Source organism: Chlorocebus sabaeus, chromosome 8, assembly GCF_047675955.1.
Source record: "Chlorocebus sabaeus isolate Y175 chromosome 8, mChlSab1.0.hap1, whole genome shotgun sequence".
In the NCBI taxonomy this organism is placed as follows: Eukaryota; Metazoa; Chordata; class Mammalia; order Primates; family Cercopithecidae; genus Chlorocebus; species Chlorocebus sabaeus.
Genome location: NC_132911.1, coordinates 33,019,179 through 33,038,354, shown reverse-complemented (window position 1 = coordinate 33,038,354; position 19,176 = coordinate 33,019,179). Strand labels below are relative to the sequence as shown.

At 42.2% G+C, this 19,176-nt stretch overlaps 1 protein-coding gene across 1 annotated transcript in view; it reads left to right on the top strand.

Moving 5' to 3' along the window:
- Positions 1–19,176, top strand: part of FUT10 (fucosyltransferase 10) — a 120,519-nt gene that overhangs the window by 93,980 nt on the left and 7,363 nt on the right. Inside the window, exon 4 of the mRNA XM_007962145.3 lies at positions 1,680–2,515. Coding sequence (XP_007960336.1) covers positions 1,680–2,515 — 836 coding nt within the window. The remainder of the gene's footprint in view (positions 1–1,679; positions 2,516–19,176) is intronic.

The window sequence follows — 19,176 nt, the reverse complement described above, 5'->3', positions numbered from 1 at the left end:
AGTATATGGGTGAGTATTCTTTTTGAAGCCTAAGGTCAAATATAGCAAATGCCAATAAACAAAGACAAACCCATTTTTACATGTTAGTACTTCATTGCCAATGATTGAGAATAAAAGCCTGTTATCAAAACAGAGGCACTTTCTTCAGCAATTTCTCTGTGCTTAGTATATATCCTGTGACATAATCTTATCTGATCTTTGTTTAAAAGCCTTTCTTGATTAATTGATTTCTCATTGATGTAGTGTTGGCACCGAAGAGTTTATCTATTTGTAGGACTGTACACTAGCATTAAATAATTAATTTTTATGAGCTCTGCCAGAAAATGTTGATAAAGTTTTGTTTTGGTGTAAACATATATTTGGTATTTTGTTTTCCGGTGGGTATTGGAAGATGGATTTTTTTTCCCATTTCCTTATATTTATTTTTTAAAAACTCAAGGGTCTACAAAATTATCTACGTCAAGAATACTTCAGAAATTGTATATTACCTATTGTGTTATTGTCTTAGTTCTTCTTTCTCAGTTATTGAAATAAGTTCTCCGTGATTGGATCTCCACCCATGTAGTCAGGAAACAATCGCTTACCACATCCATCACTTCTGTCTGCACATCATCATGTTTCAGAGGTTTTTCAATTAATCCTGTGGATGCTAGGGTCACTCATAATTGTAATCCTGTTAGGCCTTCTTTATTTCTTGATGCACTTGTTAATTCCTGTCCATCCTGCAGTGGTCTGTAACATAGTACTATTATCAGCTCTTTCATCTTTAAAAGCCTCTTGTCTACCATTTTGACTAAGATTGATTAACTGCACTTTGCTGAAATCGATCATTTTGGATTAAAAAAATATATCCTCTATATTTCTTCTGGCTACCTTTGCATGGTTTCACTTTTTTTTTTTTTTTTTTTTGCGATTACTCAACCTGCCGACCTGGTTGCTTTCCTTTTATGGCTTCCTTTCTCTTGCTCTTTTCTTTTTAAAGAACTATCTTTATCTCGTTATTTCTCCTGTTTTCTTGTAGGCAACACTTTCAGGAGGAAAAGCCCATTGCAGGAGGCAGTGGAATAAATTCTCCTTTAGAACCTGGCCAGACACGACTCCCGTTTCCTTTTTCATCAAATGAGAAATGATAGTCCCCCTCTTTGGTGATCCTCTACCTGAGTAGTTTCTGGGATGAAAGCCTTGTGACTGACTGCCAGGCACTTTGCAGTGATACTGTACTGTAACATGCTTCGTGTGTGTGTGTGTGTGTGTGTGTATGTATGTATATGTATGTGTGTATACACACACACACACGTATTTTGAGAAGGAGTCTTGCTCTGTCACCCAGGCTGGAGTGCAGTGGCTCAATCTTTGCCTCCCAGGTTCAAGTGATTCTCATGCCTCAGCCTCCCAGGTAGCTGGGATTACAGGCAATGTGTCACCACACCCAGCTAATTTTTGTATTTTTAGTATTTTTACCATGTTAGCCAGGCTGATCTCGAACTCCTGATCTCAAGGGATCCACCTGCCTTGGCCTCCCAAAGTGCTGGGATTACAGGCATGAGCCACACCGCACCTGGCCACATGCTTCTTATTCATAGCCTCAGACTCCTCTGTATTCTAATCTTACCAGGTAGACCCAAACTTAGCAACATTCTTTTGGAAATACTAATTAATATCTCATTTTCTTCTTCTAGGTACTGACTTTAACATAGACAGCTTACCTCTGCCTCGGAAAGCCCATCATGACTGGGCTCTTTTTCACGAAGAGTCCCCAAAAAACAATTATAAGCTCTTTCATAAACCGGTGATCACCTTGTTCAACTACACTGCCACATTCAGCAGGCATTCCCACTTGCCACTAACTACCCAATACTTGGAGAGCATTGAAGTCCTGAAGTCACTCCGATACCTAGTTCCTTTGCAGTCCAAAAACAAGCTTAGAAAAAGACTTGCTCCGCTGGTCTATGTACAGTCAGACTGTGACCCACCATCAGACAGGGACAGCTATGTTCGCGAGCTCATGGCTTACATCGAGGTTGATTCCTATGGTGAATGTTTACGCAACAAAGACCTCCCTCAGCAGCTGAAAAATCCAGCCTCTATGGATGCCGATGGCTTTTATAGGATCATTGCACAGTATAAGTTTATCCTAGCTTTTGAGAATGCAGTTTGTGATGACTACATCACTGAGAAGTTCTGGAGGCCACTGAAACTGGGGGTAGTCCCTGTATATTACGGATCCCCCAGCATCACAGACTGGCTTCCAAGTAACAAAAGTGCTATTCTTGTATCAGAATTTTCTCACCCCAGGGAACTGGCAAGTTACATCAGACAACTGGATTCTGATGACAGATTGTATGAGGCCTATGTAGAATGGAAGCTGAAGGGTGAGATCTCTAACCAGCGACTTCTGACAGTTCTCAGGGAACGGAAATGGGGAGTGCAAGACGTCAACCAGGACAATTACATCGATGCATTTGAGTGTATGGTGTGCACCAAGGTGTGGGATAATATCAGGCTTCAGGAAAAGGTAAGCAAATCAAAGGTGGGCATAGAGCCAGAAGGCTGGCCGTCTTGATGTTCTCTGCTCTCCTGCATTTCCTTCTGTTGTTGCTACCTCATCAGTGTTCTTCATTCCTATCAGAGAGACCAGGCTCTGCAGGAAGGTTGAATATTCCATTACTACCTTTTGGGACTGTCGTGAAGTTTACAAGCCCTGACAGGCTTTCATTCCTGAAAGCCTTCATTCTCATTTATTGTTTTTTCTGGAGGACCCCGTGCTGCAGGTGCTGGGCAGCGACACAGAAAGCTGCAGAAAAGGGGACGAAGTCCTAAACATAAAAAATTAAGAGTTCTTGCCAGGCATGGTGGCTCACACCTGTAATTGGAACACTTTGGGAGGTTGAGGTGGGTGGATCACTTGAGCCCAGGAGTTCGACACCAGCCTGGGCAACATGGCAAAACCCCATCTCTACTAAAAATACAAAAATTAGCCGGGTGTGGTGGCATGCACTTGTAATTCCAGCTACTCGAGAGGCTGAAGTGAGAGAATTGCTGGAATCCAGGACACAGAGGTTGCAGTGAGCCGAGATCACACCACTGTACTACAGCCTGGGTGACAGAGCAAGACTCTGTCTCAAAAAAAATAAAAAAAAAAGTTCTGCTTATGCACACAGTCAATGCTTTAGCCTCTCCATCAGTGCCATGGCGAAGGAGTATGATAATTTCTGCCAGACCTTTCACACTGACGCTCTACAGCCTCCACTTTCAAACTCATTTTCATTTCGCTTGCTGCTCTAATATTTACTCTTTCTCTTTCTGGCACACACATGCTTATTAATATAGAGAGAAACTACTCAAATAATGATGAGGATAATCCTTATAAAAACTTTCTTAAATTGTTATGAACTTCTTAGTAATGTCTTCAAATTTCTAGATTGTGCTTGGTGTTTGTTTACTTTATTTATTTATAATGGGAATGAACCTACTTTATGTGTAACTGAATTTGTTCAAAGGAAATTTGTTGAAAGAAAAAGAAACATTACTTTCAGCTTCTCCTGAAATTTTTACACAGTGAGGTGGCCCACACATAGCACTTGCCTGTCACCCATCATTGCTGTGCCAGACTCTCATAGATGTGTAAGGTTTTATCTAAAATTTTTCTTCTTCTTTTTTTTTTTTTTGAGACCAAGTCTCACTCTGTTGCCCAGGCTGGAGTGCAGTGGCACGATCTCAGCTCATTGCAACCTCCACCTCCCAGGTTCAAGCAATTCTTGTGCCTCAGCCTCCCGAGGAGCTGGGACTACAGGCATGAGTCACCACACCTGACTAATGTATTTTTAGTAGAGACGGGGTTTCACCACGTTGGCCAGGCTGGTCTTGAACTCCTGACCTCAGGTGATCTGCCTGTCTCAGCCTCCCAAAGTGCTGGGATTACAGGTGTGAGCCACCATGCCTGGCCTTATCTAAATTTTCCGAAGGCCAACAACTTTTCTTAAATATTTACATGTTTACTTTGGTTATTATATCAATTTGAGGTCAAACATAAACCTAAACAGTATGTGAAATTATCTTTAGGTATTATATGTATACTGTACAGGGCTTTCAAATACTAACTATGTATTTGGTAGACAAATTTAAAATATTTGAAATATATATTTTTAAGATTTTAAGAATTATGAAAATTTAAATTCTTCTTTCTTGTTTTGTATAACTATTCGACTCATAAAATCATGTATTTTATGCTGACTGTCTTGGTCTGCAACATGAACACTAAATATTACATCATTCTTCTCAGAGAATGCATCCTGATTTCTGATGGCTTCCTGTATGATCTAATTTATAGGGCCATAAGCAAAAAATTAAATACACACACACACACACACACACACCCCTACCTATTCACACACCCACCCCTGTGAAAACATGAGAGAGTAGAGACCACATTAATTGTACATGCTATACCAATTATTTATTCTCAAAATATATCAAGGTAGAAAACAGAATTTCTGAGGGTGATGATTTGCTTGGGCTAGGTTTCAAGATCATTTCAAGGCTTCAAGATTATATTCACAGAAAACTGAAATATACAAACCCTAACTGCTTCTGTACCTCACAAAAACCCTATTGAGATAATTATGGGGAACTGGAAGAGAGGGTATGCTGGCATTGGTAAATAGCTTTTTTTTTTTTTTCCGAGACAGAGTCTCACTCTGTCCCCCAGGCTGGAGTGCAGTGGCACAATCTTGGCTCACTGCAAGCTCCGCCTCCCGGGTTCATGCCATTCTCCTGCCTCAGCCTCCCGAGTAGCTGGGACTACAGGCGCCCGCCACCACGCCTGGCTAATTTTTTGTATTTTTAGTAGAGACGGAGTTTCACCGTGTTAGCCAGGATGGTCTTGATCTCCTGATGTCATGATCCGCCCGCCTTGGCCTCCCAAAGTGCTGGGATTACAGGGGTGCGCCACCGTGCCCAGCCGGTAAATAGCTTTAAAAAGATGTAGGAGATCATTCCTGCGGTTCTAACAGAAACAGCTAACTGAATGTGGCATTTCAGAATGCCCAAAGGTGGTATGATTGAATGTCCTTCTCTTTGGACTCATTAAGGAAAAGGAGTTAGGCTTTTCTCCAGTGTGCTCTGATTCCTCCCAGAGAGGTGGTCAGTGAAGATGATTAGGAGGCCCTGCTTGCATTTTAATGAAGTAGTTTCAATTCCAAAATGCTAATGTGCTCATTATTGAAAGGCAGAATAAAACATTCTATGAAAGTAAATGAAAAGGTATTAGACCACTTTTTTTTTTTTTTTTTTTTTTTTTTTTTTTTCCCCCCAGACAGAGCCTTGCTCTGTCACCCAGGCTGGAGTACAGTGGCGTGATCTCAGCTCTGCCTCCTAGGCTCAAGTGATTCTCGTGCCTCAGCCTCCCAAGCAGCTGGGATTACAGGCACATGCCATCACACCTGGCTAATTTTTGTATTTTTAGTAGAGACAGAGTTTCTACCATGTTGACCAGGCTGGTCTCGAACTCATGACTTCAGGTGATCCACCCACCTCGGCCTCCCAAAGCTCTGGGATTACAGGCATGAGTCATGGCGCCCAGCCACCAGTTTTCATTTGCACTTATTTTATGGGATTTGTTCTATGTGGCACAACATATTCTATATGAACACAACATGTTCTATATGGCACAATCCCAAAGTGCTGGGATTACAGGTGTGAGCCACCATACCTGTCCTGAAGAAGGTATTCTGTAACCCCTGAGTGATAGAGTAGGCAGAGGTATGGGGGACAGGGAAGTTCCCCATGAGTGTATCTAAGGTAGGTGTCAATTTCAGTAAGGACTAATTGCTATTCCTTCTTGAGTAAAAGGATTTTAGCCTGTCACTGAGAGACTAGAGGCTACACATTCTCCTCAAGGAATGGTGCCTTATCAGAAGCTTCAGCATTGATCATTGTTGCTGGTAGATCAGGTCTTCAACAGTGGCAGTGATGAATTCTGCCTTTGAGTGAGAGCCAAAGCTCTTCTGTTCATGCATAGCCTCCATCATTCCCACAATGTCCTGTTCATGGGTCAATGGAACCAGTATTGGGGTAACAAAGGGACAGGCCAGCTGAAATCCAATGATAACTCATAATACCTACCTGCTTGTCGTGAGCTTTCTCTCAGTGGCTGCTTATTGGTGTGCATCAATATCAGATATTGATTGGGGCCATGCTGATCCTGTATAGATACCAATTTTAGCAAGGCAGCTGCAGTTGGAACTACTGTCAGGTTAAGTTCCTGGTAGTCCCCTGACATCTGCCATGATTTATCTGTTTGTTTGTTTGTTTTTTTTTCAGGGGTCAGAACGGTGAATTAAATGGTGGTGATGGGGATTATGATGGGGAAAACTCCTTGGTCTTATGGGGCATTGATCTCTGCAGTTTTTCCAAGATGATGGTGTTGCTTCAGACTTACTATCCTGTCTGAGGGGGCAGTTGTTTTTTGAGACAGAGTGTCACTCTGTTGCCCAGGCTGGAGTGCAGTGGCATGATCTAGGCTCACTGCAACCTCTGCCTCTCAGATTCAAGTGAATCGCCTGCCTCAGCCTCCTGAGTAGCTAGGATTACAGGCATGCACCACCATACCCAGCTAATTTTTGTATATTTAGTAGAGATGGGGTTTCACCATATTGGCCAGGCTGGTCTCACTGAGGGGGCAGTTTTAAGGATTTGACTTTTTTTTTTTTTAAACCATAATGTCTTTTACCCCACAGGTCAGGAAACTTATGTAAAGTTTCTCCTAGCTGCTAAGTATAACCGTCCCAGATACTTACTTGGGAACCAAAGAAATAAACACCAGGTGGATTCGCACACCCACTGAAGCAATTGGGCATAGGCAGAAACTCCATTTATCAACTGGCCATTATGTGCTCCCACTGTTATCAGGGAACTGTGATTTTAGAGCTTCGAGCCTCCAGTGACATTACCAACTCAGACCCTATATCCAACAGTCTTTAAAAATTGGAGTTTTCTGAACATTCTAACTCCCTGAGCTTTCTGACCATTTTCCTCAATTTTTGTTTAACTCTTTATTTGTAATTATTATAGGTGAATACTAGTTATATATATTTATGGGGGTACATGTGATGGTTTGATACAGGCATACAGTGTGTAAGGACCAAATCAGAGTAACTGGGGTGTCCATCACCTCAAACATTTATCACTTCTTTTTGTGTTAGGAACATTCCAATTGCATTTGTTTAGGCTTTTTTTTTTCTTTTTCTTTTTTTTTGAGATGGAGTTTTGCTCTTGTTGCCCAGGCTGTAGTGCAATGGCATGATATTGGCTCACTGCAACCTCTGCCTCCCGAGTTCAAGCAATTCTCCTGCCTCAGCCTCCAGAGTAGCTGGGATTACAGGTGCCCGCCACCACTCCTGGCTAATTTTTGTGTTGTTTTTAGTAGAGACAGGGTTTCACCATGTTGGCCAGGCTGGTCTTGAACTCCTGACTTCCGGTGATCCACCTGCCTCGCCCCCTCCCAAAGTGTGTGGACACAACTGCACATGGCCCTTTTTTTTTTTTTTTTTTTTTTTTTTTTTTGAGACAGGCTCTCGCTCTGTTGCCCATGATCTCAGCTCACTGCAGCCTCCACCTCCCGGGTTCAAGCTGTTCTTCTGCCTCAGCTTCCCGAGTAGCTGGGATTACAGGCACGGGCCACTACACCCAGCTAATTTTTGTGTTTTTTAGTTGAGACGGGGGTTTCAACATGTTGGCCAGGCTGGTCTTGAACTCCTGACTTCAAGTGATCCTCCCACCTCAGCCTCCCAAAGTGCTGAGATTACAGGTAGGAGCCACTGCGCCTGGCCACTTACCCAGTTCTTGACAGTACACCCTAGCCTTTGCTGTATCTCTTAGTATATAAGCTATTTCTTCTCAGAGTAGGGCCTCTTTCTCACTTAGGTGAGGAGTGCTGGTGATAAAGCAGGTGATATTAATTTTAATGGGGCTTGACCACCAGTGATGGGGCTTTTATTGCCATCAGGTGAATAATGCTCTTTAGCGCCACTCTTGGTACCAACGATCTTAACCTGGCTTCCACAGAAAACAAAAAGAGAAGCAGAGGCATCTGTGCCGTGATTCTGTTAGGGAGTGCAGTCCTAGAGGGTTGGAGGGAGGAACAGGGGAGTGAACCAGGGAAGGAGGGAGGGCAATGCAAGGATGTTACTCAGCTGAGTGTTAAGGGGGAGTGATTGGTTCATCCTCAGGACCGTGCCCCTGAGATGCATATACTGCACTTGGGATCATTCCTTCCAGGTAAGGAAGGGGAAAAAATTCATCCATGGGCCCTGCTTTCTCCGTGGTCCAAAATTTGCCCCACTGGTCCTAACTCGCTCCACATTTTGGGTTGCACGTGTGTGATATGAGTGCTGAGAAGAGTTCCACAGTGACTCCAACAGTTAAATTCTAGGGCAGGAAGTCATATGGAAGGAGGTGAGGTGTGCTGTTAGCCAGAGCCCTGCGCAGGTGGAGCAAGGAATAGATGAAGTTGAGAAGTTCAGGAATGCGCTAGACGGTGGTACTCTTACCCTCGTTCATGCCTGCTCTCCCCTAGTCTAATGATGTACTGTTAAGTTTCTTTGGACGATACTCAACTGCTGCTGGGGTAGGCGAACATCAGTTTCTTGCTTGTGCACAGTGATGATCTGGGTCTTCAGTTGCCTCCTACAAAACAGGCAGCCACTTCTCTTTCAGCCCCTTCTTTACATCCATTTCCAGAGGTTCTGTGTGCCACCAAATTCTGCAGCATCTTGTGCATGCTGCAGTGAACGTTGAGTTGCTTTTCTGCTTTCCCGCTGCTGCTTAGAACTCAGCTTTCTCACATCAACTAAGTAATTTGCCACCCATCTGTTAACTTTGCAACTTCCAAAATTTTTTGTTTTCTTTATCATTTTGTTTTTCTTCAGGAATCTATGCCATAATAAAAAAAACACCTTACTGTCATTTTATGGGATTTCAGGAGGGAATTAAAAGTGTGTGTCTTGTCAATCATTTTTATTTGAAAGTCTCCAATTGATTGATTGATTGAGACAGGGTCTCTATCACCCAGGCTGGAGTACAGTAGTGCGATCTCGGCTCACTGTAACCTCCAACTCCCAGGCTTGAGTGGTCCTCCCACCTCAGCCTCCCGAGTAGCTGGGACTTCAGGCGCATGCCACCATGCCTGGCAAATTTTTGTATTTTTTGTAGAGATGGAGTTTTGCCATGTTGCGCAGGCTGGTCTCAAAGTCCTTAGCTCAAGCAGTGTGCCCGATCAGCCTCCCAAAGTGCTGGGATTGCATGTGTTAGCCACTGTGCCCAGACTATTTTATTTATTAAACAAAGTAGTTGGAAAAAAAATTGTATTGAAGTTGCACTCTGATTTGGGCGTTATTGTGTTAGATAATGGTAAGCAAGAAAAGACATGGTCCCTTGTCATAGGGCTTACAATTTAGATAGACATTATTAAATAAAGGAATAAGCTTTGTGCACTGTGAAGGAAACATTCTCTAATGTGGGAGATCTGGATACTTTTGGTAAATATTCTACGAGAATCTTCCAAAAGGCCATCTTAATCACTGGCAGCCAGCTGTTAGTACTACTGCCACAGTATCAGAATACAGCTGTTACAGTGATTCCATCAACTACCATGCTAAGATGATGAACTGGTAACAAACGGTGCATTTAAGTGCACTCTCTTCATTTTAAAGCTTTCTAGCATAAGACATCCTTTGGTACTAAATCACTACCAGAAGTAATAACCCTACGTCGTCAAATGGGCACTTACCAGGAGAGCATGAACTACTTTACATGTCCTTTCTTTGAACAAACTTTTATCTACTATCTATGAAGGGTAAGACCTTACACTTCCTGTATCACCTTTCTTTGAACAAACTTTTATCTACTATCTGTGAAGGGTAAGATCTTATACTTCCTGTATCGCGATGTCAGTTGTTCAAAGATGTACCTTTGGTCAAAATTTTTCTTCCTACAGATTAAACATGATGTTTTAAATAGTTTGGATTTCTTTTTAAGTTAGAATGATAAGCTATAAAAATGGGCGAAGGCTTCTAGGAAAAAAAGATTTAGTATGAAAGGACTAAAAGACAAGATAATTTGGTGATTTCCTGTCTGTATTTCAACTGAACAAAACAGACAATCTGTCTTAAGGTTAATAGAATTTACTTTTTAACTGGAGTTGCCCGTAGTAATTTTCCATTGCTTTGTGTATTTTATATATACATATAAAAATTTGATTGATTGATTGAGACAGGTCTTGCTCTGTTGCCCAGGCTGAAGTGCAGTTGCATGGTCATGGTTCACTATAGCTTCGATTTCCTGGACTCAAGTGATCCTTCCCTGAGTAGCTAGGATGACAGGTGCATGTCACCATGCCTGGTTAATTTTTTAAAGTTTTTCTGTAAAGTTGGAGTCTCACTATGTTGTCCATGCTGGTCTCAAACTCCTGGGGTCAAGCCATCCTCCTGCTTTGGCCCTCCAAAATGCTGGGATTACAGGCGTGAGTCACAGTGCCTGGCCTTTTTTTTTTTTTTTTTTTTTTTGAGACAGGGTCTCATTCTATCACTCAGGCTGGAGTGCAGTGGTGCAATCATAGCTCACTGCAGTCTTGAACTGCTGGACTCAAGCAGTCCTCCTGCCTCAGCCTCCTGAGTAGCCGGGACTACAGCATGCACCACCATGCCTAATTTTGTAACTTTTATTTTTGTAGAGACAGGGTCTTGCTATGTTGCCCAGGCTGGTTTTGAACTTCTGACCTCAAGCAATCCTCCCACCTTGGCCTCCCAAAGTGCTGGGATTATAGGCATGAGCCACTGTACATGATCATTTTTTGTATTTTAAGTTGAAGATGAGAAGGAACAATTCCAAATGGGAGATTATTAGTTATCTCATGTTTTCTACATATAAACCATCCATTTTCTTTTTTATCTTCTCTTACCTTCTTAAAGTGGTGGTCTTAGAATCATGCAATGTCAGAATTGAAACTAGCTTAGGGATCACCTAATTCACCATCTGTTTAGCTGCAGAAACCTAGCATTTCCATTTGACTCCTGTTTTATATTACATCTCCCTGCTGAAATTCCCCTTAGGTTCATGCATATCATGCATATTGTCTCCCTTTTCTACTATATATATATATATATATAAAATATACATATTTTTAAAATCATACTTTATGTTCTAGGGTAGATGTGCACAACGTGCAGGTTTGTTACATATGTATACATGTGCCATGTTGGTGTGCTGCACCCATTAACTCGTCATTTACATTAGGTATATCTCCTAATGCTATCCCTCCCCCCTCCCCCCTCCCCACAACAGGCCCTGGTGTGTGATGTTCCCTTTCCTGTGTTCAAGTGATCTCATTGTTCAATTCCCACCTATGAGTGAGAACATGCAGTGTTTGGTTTTCTGTGCTTGTGATAGTTTGCTGAGAATGATGGTTTCCAGCTGCATCCATGTCCCTACAAAGGACACGAACTCATCCTTTTTATGGCTGCATAGTATTCCATGGTGTATATGTGCCACATTTTCTTCATCCAGTCTGTCATTGATGGACATTTGGGTTGGTTCCAAGTCTTTGCTTTTGTGAATAGTGCTGCAATAAACATACGTGTGCATGTGTCTTTATAGCAGCATGATTTATGATCCTTTGGGTATATACCCAGTAATGGGATTGCTGGGTCAAATGGTATTTCTAGTTCTAGATCCTTGAGGAATCGCCACACTGTCTTCCACAATGGTTGAACTAATTTACACTCCCACCAACAGTGTAAAAGTGTTCCTATTTCTCCACATCCTCTCCAGCACCTGTTGTTTCCTGACTTTTTAATGATTGCCATCCTAACTGGTGTGAGATGGTATCTCATTGTGATTTTGATTTGCATTTCTCTGATGGCTAGTGATGATGAGCATTTTTTCATGTGTCCATTGGCTGCATAAATGTCTTCTTTTGAGAAGTGTCTGTTCATATCCTTTGCCCACTTGTTGATGGGGTTGTTTTTTTCTTGTAAATTTGTTTGAGTTCTTTGTAGATTCTGGATATTAGCCCTTTGTCAGATGAGTAGATTGCAAAAATTTTCTCCCATTCTGTAGGTTGCCTGTTCACTCTGATTGTAGTTTCTTTTGCTGTGCAGAAGCTCTTTAGTTTAATTAGATCCCATTTGTCAATGTTGGCTTTTATTGCCATTGCTGTTGGTGTTTTAGACATGAAGTCCTTGCCCATGCCTATGTCCTGAATGGTATTGCCTAGGTTTTCTTCTAGGGTTTTTATGGTTTTAGGTCTAACATTTAAGTCTCTAATCCATCTCGAATTGATTTTTGTATAGGGAGTAAGGAAGGGATGCAGTTTCAACTTTCTACTTTTGGCTAGCCAGTTTTCCCAGCACCATTTATTAAATAGAGAATCATTTCCCCATTTCTTGTTTTTGTCGGGTTTGTCAAAGATCAGATGGTTGTAGATGTGTGGTGTTATTTCTGAGGGCTCTGTTCTGTTCCATTGGTCTATATCTCTGTTTTGGTACCAGTACCATGCTGTTTTGGTTACTCTAGCCTTGTAGTATAGTCTGAAATCAGGTAGCGTGATGCCTCCAGCTTTGTTCTTTTGACTTAGGATTGTCTTGGCAATGTGGGCTCTTTTTTGATTCCATATGAACTTGAAAGTAGTTTTTTCCAATTCTGTGAAGAAAGTCATTGGTAGCTTAATGTGGATGGCATTGAATCTATAAATTACCTTGGGCAGTATGGCCATTTTCACGATATTGATTCTTCCTATCCATGGGCATGGAACGTTCTTCCATTTGTTTGTGTCCTCTTTTATTTCATTGAGCAGTGGTTTGTAGTTCTTGAAGATGTCCTTCACATCCCTTGTAAGTTGGATTTCTAGGTATTTTATCCTCTTTGAAGCAATTGTGAATGGGAGTTCATTCATAATTTGGCTCTGTTTGTCTGTTATAGGTGTATAAGAATGCTTGTGATTTTTGCATATTGATTTTGTATCCTGAGACTTTGCTGAAGTTGCTTATCAGCTTGAGGAGATTTTGAGCTGAGACAATGGGGTTTTCTAAATAGATAATCATGTCATCTGCAAACAGGACAATTTGACTTCTTCTTTTCCTAATTGAATACCCTTTATTTATTTCTTTCTCTTGGCTGATTGCCCTGGCCAGAACTTCCAACACTATGTTGAATAGGAGTGGTGAGAGAGGGCATCCCTGTCTTGTGCCAGTTTTTAAGGGGAATGCTTCCAGTTTTTTCCCATTCAGTATGATATTGGCTATGGGTTTGTCATAAATAGCTCTTATTATTTTGAGATATGTTCCATCAATACCGAATTTATTGAGAGTTTTTAGCATGAAGGGCTGTTGAATTTTGTCAAAGGCCTTTTCTGCATCTATTGAGATAATCATGTGGTTTTTGTCTTTGGTTCTGTTTATATGCTGGATTACGTTAATTGGTTTGTGTATGTTGAACCAGCCTTGCATCCCGGGGATGAAGCCGACTTGATCATGGTGGATAAGCTTTTTGATGTGCTACTGGATTCGGTTTGTCAGTATTTTATTGAGGATTTTTGCATCAATGTTCATTGGGGATATTGTTCTAAAATTCTTTTTTTGTTGTTGTTGTGTCTCTGCCAGGCTTTGGTATCACGATGATGTTGGCCTCATAAAATGAGTTAGGGAAGATTCTTTCTTTTTCCATTGATTGGAATAGTTTCAGAAGGAATGGTACCAGCTCCTCCGTACCTCTGGTAGAATTCAGCTGTGAATCCATCTGGTCCTGGACTTTTTTTGGTTGGTAGGCTATTAATTATTGCCTCAATTTCAGAACCTGCTATTGGTCTATTCAGGGATTCAGCTTCTTCCTGATTTAGTCTTGGGAGAGTGTATATGTCCAGGAATTTATCCGTTTCTTCTATGTTTTCTAGTTTATTTGCGTAGAGGTGTTTATAGTATTCTCTGATGGTAGTTTGTATTTCTGTGGGATCAGTGGTGATATCCCCTTTATCATTTTTTATTGCGTCTATTTGATTCTTCTCTCTTTTCTTCTTTATTAGTCTTGCTAGCGGTCTATCAATTTTGTTGATCTTTTCAGAAAACCAGCCCCTGGATTCATTGATTTTTTGAAGGGTTTTTTGTGTCTCTATCTCCTTCAGTTCTGCTCTGATCTTAGTTATTTCTTGTCTTCTGCTAGCTTTTGAATGTGTTTGCTCTTGCTTCTCTAGTTCTTTTAATTGTGATGTTAGGGTGTCAATTTTAGATCTTTCCTGCTTTCTCTTGTGGGCATTTAGTGCTATAAATTTCCCTCTACACACTGCTTTAAATGTGTCCCAGAGATTCTGGTATGTTGTGTCTTTGTTCTCATTGGTTTCAAAGAACATCTTTGTTTCTGCCTTCATTTCGTTATGTACCCAGTAGTCACTCAGGAGCAGGTTGTTCAGTTTCCATGTAGTTGAGTGGTTTTGATTGAGTTTCTTAGTCCTGCATTCTAGTTTGATTGCACTGTGGTCTGAGAGACAGTTTGTTGTGATTTCTGTTCTTTCACATTTGCTGAGGAGTGCTTTACTTCCAACTATGTGGTCAGTTTTGGAATAAGTGTGATGTGGTCCTGAGAAGAATGTATATTCTGTTGATTTTGGGTGGAGAGTTCTGTAGATGTCTATTAGGTCTGCTTGGTGCAGAGTTGAGTTCAAGTCCTGGATATTCTTGTTAACCTTCTGTCTCGTTGATCTGTCTCATTTGAGAGTGGGGTGTTAAAGTCTCCCATTATTATTGTGTGGGAGTCTAAGTCTCTTTGTAAGTCTCTAAGGAGTTGCTTTATGAATCTGGGTGCTCCTGCATTGGGTGCATATATATTTAGGATAGTTAGCTCTTCTTATTGAATTGATCCCTTTACTGTTATGTAATGGCCTTCTTTGTCTCTTTTGATCTCTGTTGGTTTAAAGTCTGTTTTATCAGAGACTAGGATTGCAACCCCTGCCTTTTTTTGTTTTCCATTTGTTCGGTAGATCTTCCTCCATCCCTTTATTTTGAGCCTATGTGTGTCTCTGCACGTGAGATGGGTCTTCTGAATACAGCAAACTGATGGGTCTGGACTCTTTATCCAATTTGCCAGTCTGTGTCTTTTAATTGGACCCTTTAGTCCATTTACATTTAAGGTTAGTATTGTTATGTGTGAATTTGATCCTTTCATTATGATGTTAGCTGGTTATTTTGCTCGTTACTTGATGCAGTTTCTTCCTAGCATCAGTGGTCTTAATATTTTGGCATCTTTTTGCAATGGCTGGTACCAGTTGTTCCTTTCCATGTTTAGTGCTTCCCTCAGGAGCTCTTGTAGGGCAGGCCTGGTGGTGACAAAATCTCTCAGCATTTGCTTTTCTGTAAAGGATTTTATTTCTCCTTCACTTATAAACTTAGTTTGGCTGGGTACGAAATTCTGGGTTGAAAATTCTTTTCTTTAGGAATGTTGAATATTGGCCCCCACTCTCTTCTGGCTTGTAGGGTTTCTGCCAAGAGATCTGCTGTTAGTCTGATGGGCTTGCCTTTGTGGGTAACCTGACGTTTCTCTCTGGCTGCCCTTAACATTTTTTCCTTCATTTCAACTTTGGTGAATCTGACAATTATGTATCTTGGAGTTGCTCTTCTCGAGGAGTGTCTTTGTGGCGTTCTCTGTATTTCCTGAATTTGAATGTTGGCCTGCCTTACTAGATTGGGGAAGTTCTCCTGGATAATATCCTGCAGAGTGTTTTCCAACTTGGTTCCATTCTCCCCGTCACTTTCAGGTACACCAATCAGACATAGATTTGGTCCTTTCACATAATCCCACATTTCTTGGAGGCTTTGTTCATTTCCTTTCACTCTTTTTTCTCTTAACTTCTCTTCTCGCTTCATTTAATTCATTTGATCTTCAATCACTGATACTCTTTCTTCCAGTTGATCGAGTTAGTTACTGAAGCTTGTGCATTTGTCTCGTAGTTCTCGTGTCATGGTTTTCATGTCTATCAGTTCATTTATGGACTTCTCTGCATTGGTTATTCTAGTTATCCATTCATCAAATCTTTTTTCAAGGTTTTTAGTTTCTTTGCGCTGGGTTTGTGGTTCCTCCTTTATCTCTGAGAAGTTTGATTGACTGAAGTCTTCTTCTCTGAACTCGTTAAAGTCATTCTCTGTCCAGGTTTGTTCTGTTGCGGCGAGGAGCTGCGTTCCTTTGGAGGGGAAGAGGCACTCTGATTTTTTGAATTTTTTGCTTTTCTGCATTGCTTTTTCCCCATCTTTGTGGTTTTATCTACCTTTGGTCTTTGATGATGGTGATGTACAGATAGGGTTTTGGTGTGGATGTCCTTTCTGTTTGTTAGTTTTCCTTCTAACAGTCAGGACCCTCAGCTGCAAGTCTGTTGGAGTTTGCTTGACGTCCACTCCAGTTAGGCTACTCCCAGTTAGGCTCTCCCAGTTGGGCTACTCGAGGGTCAGGGACCCACTTGAGCAGTCAGTCTGTCCGTTCTCAGATCTCAACCTCTGTGCTGGGAGAATCACTACTCTCTTCAAAGCTATCAGACAGGGACATTTACATCTGCAGAGGTTTCTGCTGCTTTTGTTTAGCTATGCCCTGTCCCCAGAGGTGGAGTCTACAGAGGCATGCAGGCCTCCTTGAGCTGATGAGGCCTCCTTGAGCTGAGTGGCTTCCCGGTCACTTTGTTTACCTACTTAAGCCTCAGCAATGGCGGGTGCCCCTACCCCAGCCTCCCTGCTGCCTTGCAGTTAGATCGCAAACTGCTGTGCTAGCAATGAGGGAGGCTCCGTGGGTGTGGGACCCTCTGAGCCAGGCACAGAATATAATCTTCTGGTGTGCTGTTTGCTAAGACCCTTGGAAAGGCGCAGTATTAGGTGGGAGTGACCCGATTTTCCAGGTGTTGTGTGTCACGGTTTCCCTTGGCTAGGAAAAGGAATTCCCTTCCCCCTTGCACTTCCCGGGTGAGGCGCTGCCTCGCTCTGCTTCGGCTCTCTCTCATTGGGCTGCACCCACTGTCCTGCACTGACTGTCCAACACACCCCAGTGAGATGAACCCGGTACCTCAGTTGGAAATGCAGAAATCACCCCTCTTCTGTGTCGCTCATGCTGGGAGCTGGAGGCTGAAGTTGTTCCTATTCAGCCATCTTGGCGCCCCCCCTCAATTTTTTTTTTTTTTTTTTTTTTTTTTAGACAGAGTCTCACTCTGTTGCCCAGGCTGGAGTGCAGTGGTATGATCTCGGCTCACTGCAACCTCTGCCTCCTGGATTCAAGCAATTATCCTGTCTCAGCATCCTGACTAGCCGGGACTACAGGTGCATGCCACCACGCCTGGCTAATTTTTGTGTTTTTAGTAGAGACGGGGTTTTGCCATGTTGGCCATGCTGGTCTAGAACTCCTGACCTCGTGATCCACCTGCCTTGGCTTCCCAAAGTGCTGGGATTACAGATGTGAGCCACCACGCCCAGCCTTCTACTATATTCTTTAACATATTAATGGTAGTTTAAAGTTCCTGCCTGATAGTTCCAACATCTGAGTCATTTATGAGTCTGGTTCTGTTGATGGCTTTATCTCTTGATAGTGTTTTTTTTTTTTTTTCCTCTTTTTATGTGTTTCATGATTTTTTTTTTTTTTTTTTTGATTCCTGGACATTATGTACAAAAGCATAGAGACTGAGATCAATGTTTATGTGTGGCAATGGACATGCCTCTTTTCTGTCAAGGCTGTTAATGTGTGTGGGTGGGGGAGGAGGGATGTGTATTACTCCATTTTCCCACTGCTTATAAAGAACCAACTAAGACTGGGTAATTTATAAGGAAAGAGGTTTAATTGACTCACAGTTCTGCATGGCGAGGGGGAGGCCTTGGGAAACTTAGAATCATGGCGGAAAGCAAAGTGAAGAAGCAAACACATCTTACCATGGCAAAGCAGGAGGGGAGGGAGGGAGAGAGGGAGAGAGGAAATGCCACACATTTAAACCATCAGATCTTGTGAGAACTCATCATCACAACAACAGCATGGGGGAGATCACCCCCATGATCCAATCGCCTCCCACCAGTTCCCTCCCTTGACACATGGGGATTACAATTCAAGATGACATTTGGGTGGGGACACAAAACCAAACCATATTAGGGAGGTAGAGTCAGTTTAGTAAAGAGTTGAGCTAGATATGGATTTTGTGTTGCTATTGTTACCTTTTGTGCTCCCCAGGTTTCAAGTGTTTCCAGTAATAATAATTATCCAGTAGCTAAGCACTGCTATTGCCTATGTTTAAAGTGGGGCCTGGGGTGTTAAAGAGTTTTTCTCAGTATTTCTCCTCCACCCTCAGCTTTTAGCAATTCCTGCTTTGCTATGCCACAGATGAGGTCTATTTCAATATTCTTGCTTCTCCCCACCAGCAAACTCCTGTTACTCATTCCTTAGCAGTAGGCTTATGTTGGGAGTAGGGCAACTTCTTTGCTATCTTCACAGCCTCAGGCTTAGGCAGGTTCTGGATTCCTGGGTCTCAGGGGTGAAGCTTTTCCAGTGTCCTTGCCTCTTCTTCCCTTGGCAGCCAAGCTCTGCCTTGCATCTGTGGTTAGTTTGGAGGGAGAGTTTATGCCCCTCTCCAGTGGTATAACTTCTGGTATCATGATAGGATCCTAGGCCCAAAATGGTTTCCATCCTACCCCCAATCATGAGAAAGAGGAGTTTTACTTCTCCCTCTCCCCCAGAAGTAATAGATTTTTCCCTTGGATCTGGGAGCAGAAGGGTGTGCTACCGCTCCCGCAGTGGCCTAAGGCTTTTACATTTATGAGGAAAAGGTCTGGGGAGGGTGGAGAGGCTTCCTGAATGTCCCCTAGCAGAGAAAGATCATCCACCTCTCTGTGCCAAGGAGGGGGATCCTTTCCAATCCTGTGCTGCCCCCAGTCTTCCTTCTGAGCATTTGATGGAGGCCCATAGAAAAGAGCTTTTGATGAGTTTGAACTCTCATTTTTGTGTCTGGGCATCCCAGCTATTCCAGCTGATATGGTTACTCCACTGCTAAGAATTTATTAAAATTTTAGCTGATTTCTTGTAACCTGTTTTTATGGTGATCACCTCTTCTCCTGTGTTCTGCCAGAGGTGAAACAGATTATCCATCTTTCCTCAAAGGGGCTTTGTCACCCTCTG